The 18,911-nt window shown below is 41.6% G+C and overlaps 2 protein-coding genes across 3 annotated transcripts in view; both read left to right on the top strand.

Moving 5' to 3' along the window:
* GPR61 (G protein-coupled receptor 61) overlaps positions 1-18,911 on the top strand; it is a 37,380-nt gene that overhangs the window by 2,676 nt on the left and 15,793 nt on the right. The window contains exons 2-4 of one of the 2 annotated variants that reach the window (XM_044944585.2): positions 481-598; positions 839-3,017; positions 3,689-3,766. In XM_044944585.2, the coding sequence (XP_044800520.1) occupies positions 1,411-2,766 (1,356 nt within the window). In that variant the 5' untranslated portion in view covers positions 481-598; positions 839-1,410 and the 3' untranslated portion in view covers positions 2,767-3,017; positions 3,689-3,766. The remainder of the gene's footprint in view (positions 1-480; positions 599-838; positions 3,018-3,688; positions 3,767-18,911) is intronic. The other variant, XM_044944586.2, reaches the window with a different exon arrangement.
* Positions 6,858-18,911, top strand: part of GNAI3 (G protein subunit alpha i3) — a 44,710-nt gene continuing 32,656 nt past the window's right edge. Inside the window, exon 1 of the mRNA XM_006052191.4 lies at positions 6,858-7,115. Coding sequence (XP_006052253.1) covers positions 6,998-7,115 — 118 coding nt within the window. The 5' untranslated portion in view covers positions 6,858-6,997. The remainder of the gene's footprint in view (positions 7,116-18,911) is intronic.

Here is an 18,911-nt window from a genome sequence, read left to right as displayed (position 1 = left end):
TCTAAACACTCCCAAAAGGGGAAGCTCTTTGGCTCGGGGGTGGTGATGTTAGAGCAAACTCAAGCACAGTCTTTCCCCTTTTCAGATGATCTCTTCCCAGTGGTAGCCCCAGTTCAGTGGGAGACATATTTTTTATTTTTAATTAATTAATTTTTATTTTTGGCTGTATTGGGTCTTCATTGCTGTGTGGGTTTTCTCTAGTTGCAACGAGCAGGGGCTACTCATCATTGTGGTGCCCGGGCTTCTCATCGTGGGTAGTTTCTGTCGTCATGGAGCATGGGCTGGAAGGCGTGCAGGACCTCAGTAGTTGCGGTTGTTGCTCTGCGGCATATAGGATCTTCCTGGTCTAGGGATGGAACCCGTGTCTCCTGCATTGGCAGGCGGAACTCGTTACCACTGACCCACCAGAGAAGCCCGTGAGACATTTTTAGAGATGTTTCAAATTCATCAATTATTTACTGAATGTCTGTTGTGTTGCAGCCACTGTGGAGGGCACCTTCAGGCTAAGCATGGCACGGTGGGCTGGAGTACTAGCCCTGGAGCCAGGCCTCCTGGGCATGTAACTGGACCTGGCCACTTACTAGCTATGTGACCTTTGGTAAGTTCCTTTATCTCTGGTAGGCCCCAGTTTTATCAATTGCAAAGTAGGGAAAGGATATCTACCTCATAGGGTTGCATAAGGATTAAAATGAGTTAATATATGTGGAGTGTTGAGAACAGGGCCTGGTGTGTGGAAAGCACCATATACACATTACTGCTTATTAGGATCTGATTAATACATCCTGCAGCATCTTCCAAACACAGTTGTGAAGTAGGTATTATTCCTTTCATTTTACAGATGGCTTTATGAGGAAACTGAAGCTGAGAAGAGCCACAGAGTTAGTAATTCCCAGACCTGGGACTGGAAACCGGATCTCGTGGTTATTCTCCACAACGACTCCTGCCATTCTGAGGAGACAAGAAATCAGGAAATTTACATAAGCAACCTTAAAACTGGGGCACGATCCCAGAGCTCAGCGGGACCCTGAGAAAGGGAGACAGAGGATTTAGACTCTGGACAACAGTCCTTGAAAGGGGAGAAGGGTGTGGAAAAGAGAGGAAAAGGAAGTGGAAAAGGAGCTGGAGACCACTCAGAAGATGGAGTGTTGAGTTGGTGAGGCTCCTGCATCGCTCCCTCTCTTGCTTCTTTGCAGTCACCAAAGTGGACCGGAGCTGCCTCCTGAGCCCTCAGTCACTGGCCTTGAAGGCTGGCAACGGTGAGAGAGGCTCCAGCAGGAGGCGCTCTCCCCCCAAGATCTGCACACACAAAATTGGGAAGCCTGAGCCTGGGCTTGCCATCCCAGGGGCACTGGACTAGGATGGGGGATGGGCCTGTGACAGGAGGTGCCCTGGGTGTCGTCTTTCGGCCCCATGGAGTCCTCACCCATCCCCCAGTCATCAGGGAACTCTTCCACCCTGGGGAGGGCCCCTCAAACCCCAGGTCCCTCTACTGCCAGTGGGGTCCCGGAGGCAGGGCTGCGGGACGTGGCTTCAGAATCCGTGGCCCTCTTCTTCATGCTTCTGCTGGACTTGACTGCTGTGGCTGGCAATGCAGCTGTGATGGCTGTTATTGCCAAGACACCTGCCCTTCGAAAATTTGTCTTTGTCTTCCACCTCTGCCTGGTGGACCTGCTGGCTGCCTTGACCCTCATGCCCCTTGCCATGCTCTCCAGCTCTGCCCTCTTTGACCATGACCTCTTTGGGGAGGTCGCCTGCCGCCTCTACTTGTTCCTGAGCATATGCTTCGTTAGCCTGGCCATTCTCTCAGTGTCGGCCATCAACGTGGAGCGCTACTATTACGTGGTCCACCCCATGCGTTATGAGGTGCGAATGACGCTGGGGCTGGTGGCCTCTGTTCTGGTGGGTGTGTGGGTGAAGGCCTTGGCCATGGCTTCTGTGCCAGTGTTGGGAAGGGTCTCGCGGGAGGAGGGAGCTCCTGGCGTCCCCCTAGGCTGCTCACTCCAATGGAGCCACAGTGCCTACTGCCAGCTTTTTGTGGTGGTCTTTGCTGTCCTTTACTTCCTATTGCCCTTGCTCCTCATCCTAGTGGTCTACTGCAGCATGTTCCGAGTAGCCCGTGTGGCTGCCATGCAGCACGGACCGCTGCCCACGTGGATGGAGACCCCCCGGCAACGCTCTGAGTCTCTCAGCAGCCGCTCCACGATGGTCACCAGCTCAGGGGCCCCCCAGACCACGCCACACCGGACGTTTGGGGGAGGGAAGGCAGCAGTGGTCCTCCTGGCTGTGGGGGGACAGTTCCTGCTCTGTTGGTTGCCCTACTTTTCTTTTCACCTCTACGTCGCCCTGAGTGCTCAGCCTGTTTCGACAGGGCAGGTGGAGAATGTGGTGACCTGGATTGGCTACTTCTGCTTCACTTCCAACCCTTTCTTCTATGGATGTCTTAATCGGCAGATCCGGGGGGAGCTCAGCAAGCAGTTTGTCTGCTTCTTCAAACAGGCTCCAGAGGAGGAGCTGAGGCTGCCAAGCCGGGAGGGCTCCATTGAGGAGAACTTCCTGCAGTTTCTTCAGAGCACTGGCTGTCCCACGGAGTCCTGGGCTTCCCGACCTGTACCCAGCCCCAAGCAGGAGCCACCTGCAGTTGACTTTCGAATCCCTGGCCAGATAGCTGAGGAGACCTCTGAGTTCTTGGAGCAACAACTCACCAGCGATATCATCATGTCGGACAGCTACCTCCGTCCCGCTCCCTCACCACGACTGGAGTCATGATGGGCTGGTGGACACTTGGAGGGTGATGGGGCTGGGGGCCAGTTATAACTTCAAGGAACTCCTTGTGGGATCACCTTTTCCTGGCTAGCTGGGGCTGGGGTCTCTGCACACAGCTTTTGCTTAATGTTTTCTGGGTCAGCAACAGAGCCAACTGGATGGATATGTGGCAAAAGCCTTGGACATGGCTATGATCCTTGACTACTGGGGGAGGGGACCTGGTGAGATGGTGACGAGAGTCAAGGGTCACTAAGGTGAGATGATGATGATGATGATGCTTTTCAACCAGTGAAATTTCCATGCCTCAGGAAGCAGGGAAATTCTAAGGGCAGGAGTTGGAGGATATAGGGCAGCAGGCCAGGTGTGGAGTTATTCTGAGGACTCTTTAGGATCTTTCATTTTTCAGTGTAACAGTCCATGGTAGAAACTGCACCCAGGCAAGGTAAGAAAATGACCCCTGACTTCTCATTTCCTTGTTAGGCTTAAAAAAAAAAGGGCAAAATTGCAGCCAAGTGTTTCCATTTAACAGATTTTTTTTTCTAGTTTTAAACCTGAGGTTTCCTTGAAGTGAGAGGACCAGCTTTATTCCTTTCTTGAGTTTGGTCAGAGCAAGGGGAAGTAGTAATCAGGGCCCATAGAGTAGAAGAGAGGAAAGCTGACTGCAGCTCTGTCTCCCACCTTCCAGGAACAGCTGTTCTGTTGTATTTCTTCTGTCTCTCTCTTAGACGTGAGAGATTGATTTTGGGACTTGATCTTAGCAGAGGGAAGATTAAAGCAGGATGGCTCTTTGTCTTTTAGGATGAAGTGGAGGGATTGGGGGTGGATTGCTGAAGGTTGGGGTTAGCATTTGAATTGCTAAGGTGGTTGGATACAGAGAGGCTCACAATAACCCTGACCAATAACACTGTAAATCTTTATTTTCCAGAACTGGCCTCCCTGATCTCTGTCCTCATGGCAGTGACCCATCGCCAGCCCCCTGGACAACCGGGTACAAGAGACTAAGGTTGGGAATGGGAAAGGTGGGGTTTCCATGGTTCATTAAATGCTTCCTTACTCCCATTCATCGCTCTCAAAATTAGCTTCAGTGACAAAGACTTAAATCTCTCTCCTATCTGCAGCCCTGGGTTGGACAGGGGGCACAGGAACTGGGCTCAGCTGTTCACTGATTGAGACTGTAGGAACTGTTAGGTGGTACTGATGGTGGTATATTCAAGGGAGGGGGAATAACTGCAAAACTGGACAGGACACCCATCTGGGGCTACCTGTTCATCCATTTCCCTCATTTCAATCAGGTAACATTAAAGAGTCAAGGCAGGACCAGATGGTGATGTGATCTGTATTTGAACAAATTCCTAGTTTATTGAGCTTCAAGGGGAAGTCGGGTTGGTGAGAGTAGGATAGCTTCCCCTTTGAACAGCTAATAAATAATTTTTATTATAAAAAAGTTATGCTGATATCAACATTGACTCCTTCAGTTCAACCCAGTGCATAATAGCTGAATACCCCACTCTCTGGGACTCACACAGATTTATAGTCACTGCCTTCAAGGAGTGCACAGTCTTAATTTGAATCAGGTACCTTGTTTTATATTTTGACAGAGCATTCACATATAGTAAAGCATTATAGAATTTTAGAGAAATATATTGAAAAATATGTTTATGGTTCTAACTTGAGAGTTCAGCCCATTGCAGCAAGATGTCTACATGGAGGCTTCCTGCAGACTGGAAAGTGTGGGGGTTGCAGATGAAACTCTAGTTGAACAAAATGATTTATTAAGTGAAATAGGGCAGCTTTTTCTCTCCAGATCTAGGAAATTTTCCAGGTTTCTGTCTTCCTACTGCTAGACTTATGCGCAAGGCCTATTGCACTGAGGAGTTCCCTCAGATAATTTATACGTCGAAGAGAGTCTTTTGCGATTGAAGGCATGTTCTCCACCACCCTCTCCTCCCTTTTAAGATAAATTCATGAGGAATCGCATTTTAGAAATAGGGGAAAACATCCAACATCACTGATGAACTAGTAGACTGAGCGTTGCCAGCAGGTGGCAGTGTAGTCTAGTGGAAATAGGAAAGAAGCGTGTAGGTGGGGAGGGGGAGCATTGCCTGGAAGCCATTTTGTTAATTTATTTTGCCTTTTCCTTTGACTTTGCCCTCCAACCCCTACTTCATACTTCAAAGGAGAAAGTCTTGAGTGGAAGGATATTGCTAATTTAGGCTGAAATTTCTTGACACTGTGACCTCACTGGCGTTTATTACAGAATTTGACATATGCTGGTTTATTTGCATTTATTTTTCCTTGAGTTGATCATGAAGGAAATAAAATTTTCTCTTCTATTCTGCTGAGAACTTTCCCAACAATTTCTGTCATGACCACCTTCCAGGAGTATTCTAATCACCAGGATCACTTGGTAAAGTTCCATATGTAATTCGTAAGCTTGTGAAAGCAGTTCCTAGGCAAAATTTGACTTATAAATCCACTGAAGAAATCAACAGGTTGAGAAAATTGTGCTCTCAAGTTATTTTTTCCCTCACCCCAGTGTTGTTGGAGTAACTCTCAATCCTAAATGAAAAGCTGTTGTCAAGACTCCCAGGTAACATCTTATAATGGCATTGTAGAAAAGGAGTGAATATGGAATCAGATCTACTTATTCACTGTGTGAACTTGGAAAGATGCTTAATTTCTCTGAGCCTATTTGTTTACCTGTAAAAATGTGGATAACAACCCACAATTACAGGGTTGTTGTGAGGAATAAACGAGATGACACATCGAAGTACCTAGCCATACCTGGCAAATAGGTACTCAATAAATATCGTTTTTTCTTCCCTTCTTCTTGCCCTCTCTCCCCGTAAGTATTGATATTCTAACAGTCACTAGGAAGAGTACGAGACTTGGAACTTTGAAGAACTGGCATTGATAAATTAAGGTGCATGAGGCTATTTAATGTGGTTTTCAAGAAATCCCTCTAATGATCATCAGTCACCGTATATATCTTTCTGTTGGGATCTTATATTCTAAGGTCTACGTTCGACTGGGGAAATAATATTTAATCATAGGGAAAGGTCTTGGAGGCTGCACGAGTTTCCCTCCCTAGAATGTACGGTGAATGTTTTTGTGGGGCTCTTTGGAAGTAACGGTAATGTAGGGCTACTTTCACCATAGAATCCAGGATTATGAGTAAAAAGAGTATCAGTGTGGGGCTTTCATAGGGGATTTATCAACCTCCAGGTGATACTATAGCTGAGAAACAAATTTTACTATGACTTCTCTTTTCGTGTGTTACCACAACAGGAAATTTTAATAGGATGCACTGGTTTGTTTTAGGGTGTGGAACTTTGGTTGACTAATCTTGGTAGAAGTCCTAAGCCCTTAACACACGACAATATGTCAGGGCTAAATCTGGCTTGTGTGGGGGAAAGGCAGCATGGAAATTTCATGGAAAAACCACATTTTTACCTTATGTAAGATCTGTTACCGATTTCAAGAGATCCTTTACCGATATAGTAGCTGGGAAACCCTCAAGCCCACTGGGTACCAGTAGGTGAGCCAGAGGAGAGGGCAGAAAGGGACTGCAAAGTCCCAGGCATGGTGGGTCTTAACTTATTCCAGATGTGGAGCGTGACCGCGGCGAGGCCCAGACTCTGTAATTCTCATCCCATAGCTCTGGCTGGGACGACGCCAACAAACAAACTATCCTACACTTGGTCTCAGATCTCCACAGCCAGAATTTAACTGGGTTTTCTGGCCAGTGAAAAATTCCCAGCAGAAATTCCCGTGCGGATTGCGGGCTTTTCTTGGGAATTTCCATTCCCCACGCCAATCGGCCGTGCGACCTCGGGAGGGTGCCTTGAACCGGAGAAACCAGTCCCTGGTATCTCTATATTCATCCAAATAAGACAGCCAAAAAGGTGAAAGGGGACTAAAGTCGAGCGGCGCCCGGTAAACTCGACAGAGCCGCCCTACATCTCGGAACCGACACTCGGCGTCCTGGTCTTTCTCTCTCCGTACTTCCGCTTTTGGTCACGCCTCCTTTACCCCAGCTAGGGAGGTCGAAGAAGCAACGGCCGCGGGCGTTGCCGGAAGTGTCGTAAAACGCCGGATATCCGGTTCCCCTGGGCGCTCTGGGAGCTGACGGAGAGGGCCGCCGCCCAGCAGTAGACTCTGTCTCCGCCTGCTAAGCCGCAGTCTCCGCGGTTTTTGAGTGAGCCCCGGCCCGGTCCCTTCTTCCGCCGCCGCCATGGGGTGCACGTTGAGCGCCGAAGATAAGGCTGCGGTGGAGCGAAGCAAGATGATCGACCGCAACTTGCGGGAGGACGGGGAGAAAGCGGCCAAAGAAGTGAAGCTGCTGCTACTCGGTGAGGGGCTGGGGGCGGGGCTGGCGGGAGTCCTAATGGGGGGTCGGGCCGGACGGGAGAAGAGGACCCCGAAGAATCTGGAGGGCGTGGCGGACGTGGGGCGGGGTGTGGGGTTGGTGGCTGATGCCGGAGGGCGTGATGAGGGGGTGGGGTTTTGGGGTTGTAGGAATTAGGCTGGAAAGAGGGTGTGCCACCATGCTGGATTGTGTTTAGCGAAGGAGCCTCGAAATGTGTTCCAATAGGACATTGAGACTGTATTAGGAATATGGGAAAAGCTCATAAAGGAAGAGCTGATGTTAGAGAAGGTTTTTCAAGGGAAGGGTTAGAGTAAGTTGGTGTTGAGGACGGGAGAGTGTTGGGCTTGTATAAGGGGGCCTGAATAATTAATATAAATAGGGGGTCTTGGACAGAGTGGTCACATAGGACCCTGTCATTTATTAGAGAGTGGACATTTCGAGCTCTCGCTGAGGTGGAGGAACCCTGGGTCATCCAGGAACATAAAAGTGTATGGTTGAAATAACTGACAAGTTCTCAGGTGTAAAGGTAAAGAGTTTGAGTGTAGAGGCTGTGTGTACTTATCCACTATTTCCTATTATTTTTATTTTCTTAAGGTTTTTTATAACTCCTTCCATTGTTTTTATAAAGGGGGAGCTGGTGTGAGCTGAGGGTATTTAAGGACTGGCTTGTTTGAGGTTTGTGGCATAGGATGTGATGCTGACAATAGGTTACGCAGTGGGAGTTGATGAATATTTGCTAGGGATGATGTGCAGTGGGAATGCAGTTATCTTAGGATAAATTATGGAATTGGACTTACTGTAAAAGATGTGATTGTGACAGACTTCTGTTGAGCTGGGCTTTTTTGTTTCTTCAAACGAAAAATATTGGCTTCAGGAATTACTGTTTATTTTACTTGACATTCGTTTTAAGTAGTTTTTATGTACAGTCAGATGCATTTTACTCAGCCTGGTTAGTTTTAAAATTTTTGAGAATTTGTTTTCTAGAAGCTCAGTGAATCATATAAAATACCCTGATGTCAGCTTACCAATAAATCAGGCCACATTTTTTCTTCACTGTTAGTATTTTCTAGGGATCTGTTAGGGAAGAGTAAATGGAAGTAATGGTTTCTGTAAGCAATAGAACTTTGCTTTTTAAAACAATTGATTTTTGGGAAAAAGAAGTTGCTTTAGGAGAAGTGCCAAATTTTTATGGTGTGAAGCTCCAGAGGACAGAATGCACCACCACAACCCAGGGTTTATTTTGTACTCTGGGGTGTTCAGGGTGCCCATGCTAGTCTTTTCATGTTAACGTAGTTGGTAGTTTGTAGATTGCAGAAGGCCTGGTAACAGCTTTTTGAATAAAGAGAGGAAGTTACGCACTGGAGTTCGAGCCTTCAGTTTGAATACTTGATCTTACAGAATGTATGAAAAAAAAAAATTGAAGTTTCAAACTGCTACTCTTCCATAGAACAGGTATCATTTGTGAATGAGCATGGTCCCTGGTATTTAGTAGATGCTTAAATATAAACTGTTAACCAGCATGTGCCAGCTACTGTTGGACATAGCTCCTTGGGATCTTTCAGATGTTTGATATAAACTATAGTACTCAAGGCATTAGCATTGTTTCTGTTGATCAGTTGGTTATGAAAGTAAAGGTGTGTTTTTATCTTCTATGATTATTTTGGTTTACATTCATAATCAGAGATCCCCTCAGGATATTAGGCTGTTGTAATACATGACTTTATAAACAGTGCATTTAATTAAAACCAAAATTAAACATATGATCACTTAGGAAATTTCAAAAGCAGTAGGTAAAAATCAAAGTACTACAACATTTGCTTTTACTTTTTAATCAATTTCATTGTTTTAAGTAATTTTTTTTAATATTCTTGAGCAAGTTAAATGAACAGATTCAAGCAGGTTGCAGAGAGAGATGCATTTGCTTGAGTCATGACATAACACATGCTGCCAAGTCGCTTCAGTCGTGTCTGACTTTGTGTGACCCCATGGACTGCAGCCTACCAGGCTCCTCCATCCATGGGATTTTCCAGGCAACAGTACTGGAGTGGGTTGCCATTGCCTTCTCCCGACATAACACATATATGAAATTAAAATTATCTTCTTTGCTATTTCTATAAACAAAATGCACTTATCACAGTATACAAATAATTTTGCTGTTGAATACCTCCTTTGATATACATGCAAGTCATTTTTACTTCCTCTCTGTAAAACTATCAAATTTGGTCTAAGTTGGAATCATTGTTATTATTTTAACAAAATGAATGTTACCAATTAAAGTTACTATAGAAATTCAGGAGGAATGCAGTATTGTAACTGTTTTGTTACTTTTTGGGTTTTTTTTCACATTTGCAATGTCTATTTCCCCTCAAATTTTCCTTATCTATTATGATACTTAACACAAATTTCCAAGACTCTGTGTAACTCCAATTGAAAAATATTTTGGAATTTGTAAATCAGCTATTATTTGAAATAAATGCACCATCAACTAGTCTAGAAATCTTTTTATGCCATCACTGATTTTCCCTACAATGGCATTCAACCTGTCCTCATTTATCCTCAGTCCAGCCCTATGTGTTATTGAGAAGCTCTTGATATACTGTCTAATCATAATATTCTGTAAAAAAACAAAATTATGTTATACAGGGTTTCCTAACCAGAATGTAGTGCATAGGAAGGCTTGCAGTGTGCTGTTTGCAAATGTTTAATGGTTTTGAATTTTTAAATCATTTTTATGATTTTAAATCATTAAAGTAACTTAACTTTTCAAATTTCACAGCAGTTAGAATGATATTTGAACATTTTTGGTATGATTCCACCAGTACACTTTCTGAATTTGGCAATTGAAAATATTTGATTTGGAAGATTTGTACCAATTAGTGTTTAATATCATCTGTAACATTTTGTACTTTATTTTTCATGCCATAATTTTATAATATAAAGAAAATGTATGTTATTTTCACCAGATTCCTCCAGTTTACGTTGGTAATCTATACAAGTATTATAATTTTAAGCATGCAGCATGATGTGACCAAAGTTGGGAATCACTGGTATAATGGATATGAGCAGTGTTTTTGGAGTCACATAAAACTGAATTTAATTCCCACCTCCATTTACTAGCTGTGAGACCCAGAGCATGTAACTTAACCCTAGGAATCTTATTTTCACATATAAAGTGGGGATGTGATACTTATTTCTAAAGTTCAAATGAGATAATATATGTAAACTGTTTAGCAAATAAATACTAATTGGTGACTTCTGTTATTTCAATGATTGGAAAACATCATTTTAGTTGCTTTTTTCAAGGGTGCTTCAGACAGATATTTGATTATTTTTCAAATATTAATGAACCCTTTTCAAAGACCTTCAAAGAATTTTAATACAACTCTTTTGTGGTAGAAGGAATTCAACATTATCTTTTAGTTTTGTGGGTTATTGAATGATCTACTCCTGTGCTATCTCGATCCATTTCTTGATAGTTCCCCTTAGCAGACCTTGAGAAAGAATTGTTACACAAAATGAGGTTAATGCTTTCTTCTCTAGGATTTTGCTGGTAGTGGCAGGGCAAAAATTAAGTTGCATGCAGAGTATTAGTTAGTTAGTTAAAGTCGCTCAGTCGTGTCCAACTCTTTGCGACCCCATGAACCACAGCACGCCAGGTCTCCCTGTCCATCATCAACTCCTGGAGTCCACCCAAACCCATGTCCATCGAGTCGGTGATGCTGTCCAACCATCTCATCCTCTGTTGTCCCCTCTCCTCCTGCCCTCAATCTTTCCCAGCATCAGGGTCTTTTCAAATGAGTCAGCTCTTCGCATCAGGTGGCCAGTATTGGAGCTTCAGCTTCAACATCAGTCCTTCCAGTGAACACCCAGGACTGATCTCCTTTAGGTTGGACTGGTTGGATCTCCTTGCAGTCCAAGGGACTCTCAAGAGTCTTCTCCAACACCACAGTTCAAAAGCATCAATTCTTCCACACTCAGCTTTCTTCACAGTCCAACTCTCACATCCATACATGACCACTGGAAAAACCATAGCCTTGACTAGATGGACCATTGTTGACAAAGTAATGTCTCTGCTTTTGAATATGCTATCTAGGTTGGTCATAACTTTCCTTCCAAGGAGTGTCTTTTAATTTCATGGCTGCAATCACCATCTGCAGTGATTTTGGAGCCCAGAAAAATAAAGTCTGACACTGTTTCCACTGTTTCCACTCTTTCCCCATCTATTTGCCGTGAAGTGATAGGACCAGATGCCATGATCTTCGTTTTCTGAATGTTGAGCTTTAAGCCAACTTTTTACTCTCCTCTTTCACTTTCATCAAGAGGCTCTTTAGTTCCTCTTCACTTTCTGCCATAAGGGTGGTGCTATCTGCATATCTGAGGTTATTGATATTTCTCCCGGCAGTCTTGATTCCAGCTTGTGCTTCCTCCAGCCCAGCGTTAGACTACTACTAAAAATCTTTTAGTTTGGGGGCAGATATCTCTGATAAAAGTAGTTCATTCTCTTACAGATGGTTGGTAAAACCGCAGACCTTGAGCTCTGTGCTCGTCACTCTGCCTCTGCGCCATGGTGTGCTGCTTCATGCTCTAGTTGCTTGGAAGGGAAAAGGGAGTGGATGAGTCCCTGCAGATATTTCCTCTTTTTCTTCCAACCCACTCTCTCCTTCCACAGGGTCTTTCACATCATGCCTTTTTTAAAAAAACAAACAAAAAACCTGGGGTGTGTGTACTCCTTAGGGCTTCAGAAGATCCATAAACTTTATAAAATTGTTAGCAGTATTTGTGGTTACATGGGGTTTTCTGGAGAGAAGAACCATATTTTCATCAAGTTCTTCTATGATACTGCCTAACCTCCTTAAAGTGTGTCATCTTTGGACCCGGAACATCAGTAGCTGGGCAAAAATGGGACATTCAAAATGCAAAGGAAAAACCTAGACACTGAAAAATCTTTTACCTCTTTTCTCTAAAGGTTTTTTACTTGGAATTTTGAGAAAACCGTTTTCTGTGCTTTAGAGGGCTTCTCTTTCTACAGTTCCCCAGTGATTAATGAACTGCTCACTGCCACTTGCCTCAAGTCAGTATATCCAGTACAGAACTTGCCTCCCCTCTTCACTTCTCTTCCCCAAATCCACCTCCTGTGAACCTTTCTGTTCTGGGATTGTCATTCTCAAAATCACCTACCCTGAAAACGAAACTTTTTTTTTTTTTTAACTCCTGGCTTGCTCTCATCCATATAATCAGTCAGTTGCCAAGTTCTGTGACTCAGTTGTTAACCAGATTTTTGTATTTCCTGAACCAGTAAAATGATTTTTTATGTTTTGACTCGACTGATGTCTCCAACATTATATTTTTCTTAGTAAATACATTTTTTTAATTCCAAGCACCATCTGTTATGATTACTATTTTAGTTTCCTTTCCTCCATGAAACCTTTTTGATGTTCTGAATTGGATATGATGTATCCCTCTTTTTGAAACCTCATAGTACTTTTTATGTTATCATCTACCTTATATTATGGTTATTTGTAAACTTAACAGCTCCTAACTATGTATGGCCTTTGAGGGCTGAGTGAACTTGGTGTTTTTATATCTTTATATCTGCTGCAGCACCTAATATAATGCTAAGGTGTTTTGCCTGTAAGAAACTCATTCATACTTGTTCCAGTCAAGGAGGTCTTTGTTGAAAAGACACAGTAGGCAACTTTATAGGCATCAGACATCCAAGGATAGATAAGAAATGAAATACAAGCAGGTTGAATGCATGTGGAATGTAATACATGTCCCCTCCCCCCATTTCTCCTAGAGACTGGTCACTTGCTCTGCTTTGTTGGTAAGTCACCTCTTCAGATCAGCTTTCTCTGCTCACTCAGGACCTCTTTGCTCCTACTTCCCTTCCCCAAGTCTTCAATTTTGACTTACTGTGATACCTCTGGCTCACACACTGCCTAATCTGGTAGTTCAGGTACTTCATATCGTCTGACTCAGGTTCCCAGGATTCTCATTCTGGGTTCCTGGAAAAGAATATCAGATTGGCCCATCCCTTTCAGGTGCCTACCTGTGGTGGGAATATGGCAGGGTTGTGGGGTATCATGAGTTTCATAAGGCTGACCCTTTCAGGGATTAGGTGGGCCAAGTTCTCTATTAAAAAGGCTTGACTAGAGAGTTAATGTTTAATAGAAGATAATGCCTAGCAAAGAGTCGGACACGACTGAGCGACTGAAATGAACTGAATGCCTAGCTAGTAGACACTCATTAAATGTAAGCTGAACTTAATGGAATGAGATGAATTGAAGAGCTAAACATATCATTGTTTAGTTTTTCTTTAATTCACAAGAGCATGGCTGCTAATTTTCAACATCAGGTTGTCATTTTGTGTAGTTGGGAGATGTAATTAAATTCAACTTCAGGTAGATGCAAGATTTTAAGCTCCCATTATCAACATATCCAACTCAGAGATTTTCTTTTCAGCTGTAGGGGGGTTGAGTTCAATCCCTGGTAGAGGAACTAAGATCCTACATGGTGTATGGCAGGGCCAAACAAAACAGCAACACATCCAACCAGAGTAGTTAATATCACTTGAATTTAATTACCTTTGATTTTTATTTATTTATTTATTTTTATTTTTATTTTTGGCTGTGCTGGGTTTTCATGGCTGAGCGTGGGCTTTCTTTAGTCGTGGAGAATGGAGACTGCTCTCTGGTTGCAGTTCACAAGCTTCTCACTGTGGAGCGCAGGCTCAATGGCTGTGGCACACAGGCTTAATTGCCCCATGATATGTGGAATCTTCCTGGACCAGGGATCAAACCTGTGTCCCCTGCATTGGCAGGCAGATTCTTAACCTCTGGACCACCAGGGAAGTCCTACCTTTGATTTTTAATTCAGGAATTAATTTTCTTAAATGCATATAATCAGTTCAGAATCTATGCATCATTGTCCCTACTTTTTCCTGGCTAACTTTTCCCTCTATTATTATTTTTTTCCCCCCTCTATTATTTTTATGAGCACCAGAAAATTGTTCAGAGCTAAGGGAGGAGGGAAAATGGACCATTTTTCTCCTTGTTAATAACCTTGCTTAGAGGTTTTTGTTAGAGAGTAGGTAAAAACATTTGGTAAAGAGATTGCTCTTAGATTTTAGTTATCCATGCCGTGTCTTCTCCTTCTGTTTGGTTTTATTTGGAAGTGGGGCTTGTTAGGAGAAATGGGAAGGAAGATATGCTTTAAGTATTCAGGAGCTAGAATATTAGCAGTAAAGACCAAAAAATTAAAACATGGGTCTTATAAGAATTGTCTAGAGCAGTGGATGCTAAATTTGTTCAGATTACCAGTTTGTGGTATGTTGTTGTTGCTGTTTAGTTGCTAGTCCTGTCTGACTCTTCGTGAAAGTCCCGTCTGACTCTCTGCAACCCCGTGGACTGTAGTCCACCAGGCTCCTTTGTCCATGGGATTTCCCAGGCAAGAATACTGGAGTGGGTTGCCATTTCCTTGTCTGGGGGATCTTCCTGACCCAGAGATTGAAGCAGGCACCTCCTGCTTGGCAGGAGATTCTTTATCACTGAGCCACCTGAGAAGTCCATAGGGTAGGATGAATTGGGAGATTGAGATTGACATATATACCCTATTGATATTATGTATAAAATAGATAACTAATGAGAGCCTGCTGTGTAACTCAGAGAACTCTACTCAGTGCTCTGTGGTGACTTAAATGAAAAGAAAGGAAATCCACAAAAGAAGGGATATGTATATGTCCCGCTGATTCACTTTGCTGTACAGAAGAAACTAACCCAACATTGTAAAGCAACTATACTCCAATAAAAATTAAAAACATTTGTCTTGTAGTCAACAGAATACAGTAGACTAGCACTCATAAAATCCGTCTATTTGGACTAGTAACTCAATTGAGAAATAGGAGATAGCATGTAATGTAGGGCAGAGACTGAAAACTGGAAGAGCAGTCCTCATCTCTGAGCTTCATTTTCCTTTTTCTGTACAGTGAGGTCCAGCCTCAGGGGTCCCTTGTCTGTGAAATTAATATTGTCAACTAGATGGAATATTTTAGCAAGTTATTAAGAAGGCTATATTTGTGTTATTTCTCTTTTTCTTGAGTCTGATTGAAAGTAGTGTAACATAATAAAGCTGTTTAGGAAGATAGTTAAAAACAAGTTTAAAACTTGAAAGACATAAATTCACGAAGTACTTGTATGTAAATATTCAAGAGGATATAAATAAATTCTTCTAGTATTTGATTTTCCTACCTATTTTAATTATCTTCATTTTGTCTAATTCTTTATAAGTGTTGGGCAAGTTAGAGTTATCTTTAAACTTTTATCTATCCAGGCTATTGTTTTACCTATGTAGCAACCCTCCGTGTCATTTCTGTAATTCAAGCTTCTTGAACTGAATAACAGTGTTAGGATCACTGTTTAATTGTTCCAGTTTTGATGCAGCACTGTATGTAAATAGAATACACTATTTTTGATGTATTGCTATTAAGTGCTAACAGAAATGAACATATCTGATAAGAACCAAGCAAAGAAAGGATACCAGAAAGACCAAATTTGTTTGATTTGTACCTGAATAATGGCCTGGGTGATCTTTGAAACAATTTTCAGGAGGATACAGTCTTTTGTTTTCCTTTTGGATGTGCCGCACAGCTTATGGGATCTTCGTTTCCAACCAGGGATTGAACCAGGGCCCATGGCACTGAAAGCGCAGAGTCCTAACCAGTGGACTGCCAGGGAGTTCCCAGATACAGTCTTTAGACATGAGTTTCCTTTGATTTCTGAGTTTAACTTAGAAGATATTTAAAGTTTAAGACTTCTAAGGATTAGCTGAGATACATTGTCCTGTTACTGTTTTTTTGCTATAGTCACATGTCTGTATCTCAGATAGGTAAATGTTTTAATAATCATATAAAAGTCTTAAGTTTTTTGAGTGTTGTTAGTATTTTACACCTCAAAAAATTTTCATTGCTTAAAAGTAGACGGTGTCCTATTTTTTTAGCTGCTTGTATAAATCTATAGCTGGCATGACAGGCATGTCTCACCAGGATTGAAACATATACTATTTGTATATTTAAATTGTTCTTGTATTTCCTGCTTTTATTCACGTGGCCTGCTGTTAACACTTATTACACTTGTAAAACAGGGACCATTTAAATCAGACCTCTTTAAAAATGAGCAGTATAACTTGATTCTTGTCATATTGTAATTAATCTTCCTGTAGTGATTGATCATGCAACCTATCTACACTTGGCTAAATACTCAAAATTTCCTTTATCCTTTCAAGTTGGATTTTAAAAGTAAAGTAGTATTCCATTGAATTCTGAGAACTTAGGAACATGTTATCTTTAAACATTGTATTTGGATTTCTGTTTTAGTCATGTATTGAAATCTCTAGTTTTTATAGGTTTTATTTAATGGATAGTATTTTATACTTAGATATGACCTTGGAACTTACCAATATAATTTTAGAATCATTAGGTTAAAAATATTTTAAAATCAGTTGAGGAGCAGCAAAGCTCCTCTTTAGTCACTGCTTTTGAACTAATGAGGAAATGAATTTTGCCCCGGACCTTGAAGTTATGTTTTACAAATTACTGTAAATTACACAAAGATTGTTTTAGAGTGAGATACCTTTAATAGAACATTTCCCCCTCTATTTACTGCAGTTAGAACATGGGAATTGTTAACTTCAGAACAGGACTTGGTTTGAAGTAATGATATAAATACTACAATGATTTATGTAGATATTGTAGTTCTGATGTATGTGACGTGATGGCACAGTCTTAACCTTTCTGTGCAAGTTATTTTAATATTGAGTTATGTATGTATTTCTGAAAATAAAAATTGAACTACTTCAGTTTAATGATGTAAGTCCTTTTTTTTTTTTTTTACCATTTTGCAGCATTAATAATTCTTCACGTTTAGGCTCATTTCAGATTATTGAAAATAATTTCCTTTATTTGTCTATATCTAAGAAGACACGTGTGTTTCTTACTCTTTTATTTTTATTACAGTTGTAATTGAAGTCCACATTCATGTTCTCATTGATTTTGTAGTTTTCAACTTTTTCTAGACTACTTAAAAGTTTATTAGTAAGCTTTTTGTTTGGGAATAATTTTAGGTTTGTAGGAAAGCTGCAGAAATAATGCAGGGAGTTCCTGTGTAGTTTTTGCTTGATCTTCTTTAGTGTTGATGTGTTACATAGCTGTGGTTTATTTGTCAGAACTAAGAGATTAATGTTGATGCATTAATGTTAACTTCACACTTTATTTGAAGTTCAGCAGTTTTTCCATGAATGTTCTTTTTCTGCTGCACGATCCAGTTCAGGACACTACATTGCATTTAGTCAAGGTTACTTTTTTTTAAGCTTTTTGGTTTTCAGTGTTCAGAAGGAGGCTTGTTTATTGACTTATTTATGATTAGGTATCTGATTGTCTTATGTGTACACAGGTACTTTGCTAGCCTGGAGATATAAATGAGAAATAGACAAAACTCTTAAGCAGTTCAAGTTGTGGAGATACACAAGTAAACAGTGGTAATGGAATGCTGTTATAGAAAAAATAGCCCGTTTTGGGAGAAGGGAGAGACATATCAGGGAAGTTCTCTCCGAGGTGACATTTGAGATAGACTTTGAAGGATAAATAGAAACTCTTAAGGCAGAGAGTAGAGAGAAGCACATCCAGGCAGAGGGAATAGTATGTACAAAGACTCAGAAATATGAATGAGCAAATAGATTTGCCCTGGAGTAAAGGGTTGGCATGGGAGGAGTGTAGGAGGTAAGGCTGGAAAGGTATACAGGGCATTTGGAGAGTATTGATTTGAATTTTTACTAGCTGTATTTTAAAAAGCTACATTTTACTGTAGCTAAGTAGATAAAGATTTGTTGTTGTTTAGTTCAACTTTGTGACCCCGTGGACTGTAGCCAGCCAGGCTGTTCTGTCCATGGGATTTCCTGGGCAAGAATACTGGAGTGGGTTGCCATTTCCTTCTCCAGGGGATCTTCCAGACCCAGGGATCAAAATGCATCTCCTGCATTATGGGTGGATTCTTTACCACTGAGCCACCAAGGAAGCCCCTAGGTAAAGATAAATATAGATAGAATTTGGGGGAAATCATCTAGAGACTTTGCATTCTCCTTTCCTTTTATTACCTCTCTTTTTTGCCATACTGCTACTAATTCATGCTGTAATAAAGGTTAGTAGAAAGAAATACATGTATGAACCCACTTTTGGGGGTTTTGACTTACAGCATTGGTGAGCATTTATATGGTAAAGGAAATTGAAATTGTAGACATCCATAGGGATGTATAACTGAATTTGAATTGAAACTGAATTGAAATTGTAGACAACTGAATTTATATTTTGTTACTGGTGAATTTTTAAAGTTGGCATTTGCATTCAATTAAATAGGCATTTAGAAAAGTGCTGTATGCTGCCATCAATGTTTGAGACTTAGGTAGCGATATGATTCTAGTATTTTTAAATGTGAAAATTTGATGAATGGATGTAACATTACAGTTAACTTTGTAGGACATCACTGCTATGAATTATTTGTGTGGGTTAAATGTGTATTTCACATTTCTGTCTCACAAGAAAATTTTGAGGCAGAGCTAGCTGGTAAGAAATGTGCCTATTTAAAAATAATTTTCAGTCAGGTCACATGTACATACCATGTAATTTAGCCTTAGCACTACAGTGACTTTATGTTGCTCTGCTTTCAAAGAAATAAAAGGAAAGTTACTCACCAGAAGCCAGGATTAGAACATTGCAGCAGTCAGAAAATGA

Source organism: Bubalus bubalis, chromosome 6, assembly GCF_019923935.1.
Source record: "Bubalus bubalis isolate 160015118507 breed Murrah chromosome 6, NDDB_SH_1, whole genome shotgun sequence".
In the NCBI taxonomy this organism is placed as follows: domain Eukaryota; kingdom Metazoa; phylum Chordata; class Mammalia; order Artiodactyla; family Bovidae; genus Bubalus; species Bubalus bubalis.
The sequence above is the reverse complement of the archived record's forward strand: the minus strand, read 5'-3'. Positions and strand labels throughout refer to the sequence as shown.